General features: G+C 33.1%; 1 protein-coding gene across 1 annotated transcript in view; it reads right to left on the reverse strand.

Annotated features, from left to right (window-relative positions):
• The window catches only part of Cdh9 (cadherin 9, type 2 (T1-cadherin)), a 138821-nt gene that overhangs the window by 81099 nt on the left and 51828 nt on the right, over positions 1-5894 (reverse strand). Inside the window, exon 2 of the mRNA XM_005386143.2 lies at positions 3272-3548. Coding sequence (XP_005386200.1) covers positions 3272-3499 — 228 coding nt within the window. The 5' untranslated portion in view covers positions 3500-3548. The remainder of the gene's footprint in view (positions 1-3271; positions 3549-5894) is intronic.

A 5894-nucleotide genomic window follows, 5' to 3' on the forward strand; every position in this document is an offset into this window, starting at 1 on the left:
TTCTTTCTTTCTTTCTTTCTTCTTTCTTTCTTTCTTTCTTTCTTTCTTTCTTTCTTTCTTTCTTTCTTTCTTTCTTTCTTTGTTCTATCTTCCTTTGTTCTCCTTCCTTCCTTCCTTCCTTCCTTCCTCCCTCCCTCCCTTTCTTCCTTCCTTTCCTTTCTCTGTTTTTTCTGTCTTTTTCTTTCTATCTCTTTTTAAATATTTAATTCTACCGTCTTGGATATGTCCACATGCACATATTTATCAAATATTTACTGACTTAGCAGACTTCTGAAACATCCTAGAAAATATCAGAAATTCAGAGTTAAATACAATTTAATGACAATTTAACAAGGACCTGAGATTTAAAAAATAATAATGATTTCTAAATTTCATAGATTTACTGAATGACAAAGTCTGGATGATATCTTGTAAATGGCATGTTGAGTTGTGTATTTTTGGTAAAGTACATTAAATTTAGTTTTTTATTCTAAAACTAGAATAAAATTAAATTAAATTCGAGATCTAACCCTTGATCTTACTACAAGAATTTGGTACTCTAACTTTGCATAATTCTATATTACCTGCAAATTAATACAATACCTATTTTCATCAGTACATCACTCGTACAAAAACAATGAACTATGAAAATATCTTTGCACAAAAAGTTACCCGATTTTTCCCCGTCCTGAAAAATTTGCCCAGCAATCACTTAACACCAACTCAGTGCATGCTGGCATTATGGATTTGGGTTTTTCCTGCCATTCGTAGTCTGGTTTTTAAGAACTTACTGCTTTTCATGTGTCTCATGAAGTTCATTGTTGCATTCCTGCTTAGCCTCTGTACATGCAGCCAAGAATACAACTTAAAGGGAGTAGATAAGCCCTTAATAATTTAATAAATGCTAAAAAGTACTTGGAAGTTCACTTTTATAGCAAACTATAAAAGGCAATGGAATATGGAAAACAACACACACAACAAAATAAAGAAAACCTTTTTAATTTTTTTCAAAAACTGAAATCTATAGATGTTTCATTTTGTTGAATTCTGTTTCTTTCTCTCTCTCTCTCTCTTTTTTTTTGTACCAGGAATCAATCTCAGTACCTCACACTTGCCAGGCAGGCATTTATGCCACTGAGCTACATCCCCGGCCCTGAATTCTGTTTCTCTGTCTCTCTGTGTCTATCTCTCTTTCTCTCTGTCTCTCTGTCTCTCTGTTTCTCTCTCTGTCTCTCTCTCTCTCTCTCTCTCTCTCTCTCTCACACACACACACACACATACACACACGTATATATATATATGTTTTATTCACATGGACAATATTAAAGCATCCAACAAGACATAGAGCTTTGATTTGATTATCTCATTAGACAAAACCTTTGATTAGTAACTTTCTATTTGTTGCTCATAATTTGCCTTCTGAGTCTAAGCAGCTACCAAAAATGAATATTTTGCTCAAGAGAGAAAAAATTAGGTCATTTGTCTAAAACATGCTATAGAATATTTTTTAAAAGTAATTAATAAAACTAAACACAGTCTACAAATTGTAGAATTTATTAAACTGAGGAAGATAGTGTATATGTTTACATTTGAAAAATGTTTTACATTTCAAAATGTCAGTGTAGAAATGGTGGTCAATTTAGAAAATAACCAAAGCAAGCTCAGTGCTTGGCAGGGAACAGTTTTGCTTTCAACTAAAATTAAATGCTTACAGTAGAATCTTAAGAGCCTGAAGATTGTGAGTATCTCTTTTTATCTGTGGCTATTTTTCTGTGACTGTGACTCTCCAAGGATGAAAGCATTTCTGCAAGGCCCTGTGACCTGAGGGTGTCCTTTATACACTGCCTTAGAAAAAGAATCATAAGGCAATTTCAAGTCCTTAGACACAAACACTTGTCAAACTCAAAATGTCCTGATGCTAGTAATCCAGCAGAGTGTGAAAAGGGATGTTAAATGAGGGATGCTGGAGGAGCCATGTAGCTAACCTGAGGAGAAATAACAGAGGACGGAGACCCAGCAGGTGAACTCACCGGGGCAAGTTGGGTCTGACCTCTAGAACCAGAGACCTATATCAAACACACAAGAAATAATAGGCTTCTGGTAAGGGAGGCTGCATTAGAAAAAGCATATTGACTCACATATGGAATGAAGACATAGACCAACATTTCAGCCATTTGACACAATAAATATTTCTGACTTAAAAGATATAGGTGTATCTCCTGTTTTTGTTTTTGACTGCTTCTAACTTATTTGCCTGGTGGTGTTAATGAGTCAATACTCAGACCATTACAATCACATCTGGTATATGTGTGGCAAAATAAAAAATCCAAATATTTTGTTTTAATAATATTAGTATTTATAAGCATTTTAGTGTTTATTCTAAGAATTTGATAGAACCTCACCACTGGGTATAACTTAATAATTACAAGGAGAGAACTAATTGTCCTGACTATAAAAGAGTGTGGGAGAGAGATTGGTCAGGGAATGAAAAATAAATTGAAAATTCTGGAGGTCAGAAAGATCATGCCACTAAAGAAGAAGGAAATAATTGAAAAAAAAGAAAGAATAAGAAGAAGCTTTACAAACAGTAAAAGGAAAGAATGATGCCAGCAGCAAACCAATCTCAAAAATGGATACAAGAAAGGAGTTACATATTATCTATCATTATTTCCTTCTGATTGCTAATGAAAACATGTCAGTGTTGTGCTAGTAACATAGATTCCTATCTTTCTACAGATAATGTCTTCTTTGTCTATGTCTTTTCTTCCTCCTTTTTGCTTTAAAATTTTAGCATTATAGGCAGCAAGTAGATCACGTTGACTAATACTAAGACATATAATCGTCTAAAATATTTCATTTCTGATACAAAATATATTATTCTTATTTATGATGAATTAGTCAACAGTACCAATACATTTTAGTATTTTTTATGGCATGGTATAATTACATTTTGTTTTGTGTCATATAACACACTTTCTTATAGTTTTAAATTAAAACTCAAGGAAAGTTTTTTCTTCGAAGCATACCCACACAATTTAACCTTCTCCAGGTGATTAACAGTGAATCAGGATCTTACAATTTGTCGTGTTTTGATGTTCATTAAAAATAGTGATTTCTACTCAGTGTCTGCATATGTCATGTTGTATCCCGATGAAGAATTTGGAAGGTCCTGCTTTCTCAACATCACAATTAGCCAGATAATTTTAAATAATCATCACTGACATAAAAGACACATGAAAACAATCAAATACCTCTCACTTGCAGCTTTTTTATTCACACATAACAGTCTTACCTTGCCCACATACTGCGTGTCTGCACCTGTGTACTCTTCCAGTAGGAAGAACTGATTCCACATCCAGCCCCGCTTGGTGCGACGCAGCATCTTACCATCACTTTTGGTCAGGCTCACGACTGTTTTGCTTGTTAAATGACTGTTAGATTTTTCTTGAAATGGAGTGGTGTCCACTATATGGAATATGTAGGTCCAGATAAATAATGATATGCAATGATAAGTCCTCATTATCTGTGGCTTCAGAGGAATGTCAAGTCCAGTGTATTGTTTGTCTCTCCTAAAAGGAAGAGAAATAGGGTTTTATTAAGCTGTGCTACACCTTCATATAACCTGTAAACAGAAAACTTATTTGGAATCTTAAATTGTACATCCATGTATAATGTAAATATTACTTTTCTGTATTGCATCAGTGAACTATCATTAAAAACTCATATATCACATAAATAATGAGGATTTACACACATACAAGTGTATGTGTGATTAGAGAAACCTAAATAGATATTTTACAACTTACTTTAAGATCAGTACATAATAGTCATGTAAATGTGAACACATTTCTAACATTAATTTTGGAAAAAATTAAGCTTTAAAATCCATAAAGTATAATAAAGTGCTTTAAAGCCCATAACACTAATAAATGCAGAATACTTATTAATATATTCATATATGAATGAACAAATAGATTTCAAGAACCCTGTGTTATTCCCATCATCACTTCTGAAAGCGATACATATATGTTTAATATATATGTATGAATACATGTTTAAAACCCTATTTTTTGAAAAGAAAATGTTTACAATCAATACATCCATTATAATAAAGTATTTTAAACCAAATAAATAAAACAAATAAATACAGAACATTTATTAGTATATACATGTACAAATGAACCCAGACATTTTAAGCAGACTGTGTTATTCTCACTATCACTATTTTTTTTTGATACTAGGAATCGAACTTGGGACCTCATGCTTGTCAGGCAGGTGCTTCTGCCACTGGGCTATATCCCCAGCCCTCACTATCACTTTGGAAAGTGCATCCCCTAGATTCTCAAAGCACAACAAACTAAAGCACAAACAGGCAAGTAGGATTAAGCTATAAGCTTATTTTATACAAATCAGAGGAAAGAATCAACAGAATAAAGAGAAAAACTATAGAGTGGGCAAAAGTATTTGCAATCTGTACACAAAAAAGGGGGTTCATATAAGGAACTCCAAACCTCACTAGCAAAATGAAAATAATAATAAATTGATTTTGCAAAGCGCAATAGACCTATATATGACCTTTTTTCAAAAGAAGATATACAAATGACCCATAGTTGTAATAAAAAATACTAAATATTACTAATCTTCAAAGGAATGTCAATCAGAAAGTATCATCTCACTCCAGTGAGAATGACTATTATTAAAAATTCAAAGATAACAAATGGTGAGGACATGGAGGAAAAGGAACGCTTGCCAAGTGTTGATGGAAATAAAAGTGGTGCAACAATGTGAAAAAAATTATGTAATTTCCTAAAGCTAAAAATCGGACTACTAGACGGTGCTGCAATCCCTGTCTGGGTGTCTATTCCAACAAATTTAGCCAGCATGTGAAAGAGACACCTACAGCCCTCTACTCATGCTAGCCCAGAAACAAATAACCTAAGTTTCCATGAACTGATGAAGGGAGAAAGAAAATGAGATATATCTACACAGTGGAGAATAACCAAGAACTAAAAGGAGTGAAATCCTATCTTTTGTAACAGCAAGGCTGGAACTGAGAAATATCATTTGAAGTGAAATAATCTGGTCATGGAAAGAGAGATATTACATGACCTCATTCATAAACAAAAATCTAATAAAAAATTGAACTTATCATAATTAAGAATAGTATGGTTCTTACTCAAGGTGGGGGAGAGTAGACCCAGCAAAGAGTTGGAGAAGATTTGATCAGTGGTATTAAGTTGCAATTAATTACGAGCCAGAAGTTTTGGTCTGTTACCTCACACTACAGTGACTAGATAACACTAGGATAATACACACTTTCCAAAGCCAGAATTGATAAGAATTTGAGAAGACAGATGAATGAATGATTTAAATATTATACAATGAAAACTTGTTTCCAAACATTATAGGAACACATTAATGTGTATATTATTCATATATTTATGTTTCAATTAAAAATAATTTTTAAAAAACAATCTAGAATTAGGGGCTTGTATACAACAGTCATTTACATCCTCCCTTTATGTTCTCTTTATCAGTCTCTTTCTGTCTTTCTCTTTCTTCCTACTTATATTTTAGTTTCTTTTTCACAGTTTGACTAAGTCTCATCAACCTGATGGAATATGGGTGATATTATCTATTGAGCTCACAATTAACATCTAAAAGCAAAGAATGCTCTCTTCTAATTTTAATTTAGAAATCATGAGAATGGAGTTTGATTTATCTGCCTTAGACTAAAAACTTCATGCTGGACCAAGCAGGTATGAAGTCCAAAGCACAAAGATCAGTCACAAGGGTCCGACTTGCTTCCCTCATTTACAGAGGGTGAGATATCCGAAGCACTTGATCTGGTCACTTCTTCTAACTACTCCATTTATAAAAGGAGAATAATTAGCATCTGAGTCACAAGTATATAT

Source organism: Chinchilla lanigera, unplaced genomic scaffold (genome assembly GCF_000276665.1).
Source record: "Chinchilla lanigera isolate Chin_1 unplaced genomic scaffold, ChiLan1.0 scaffold00025, whole genome shotgun sequence".
Taxonomy (NCBI): domain Eukaryota; kingdom Metazoa; phylum Chordata; class Mammalia; order Rodentia; family Chinchillidae; genus Chinchilla; species Chinchilla lanigera.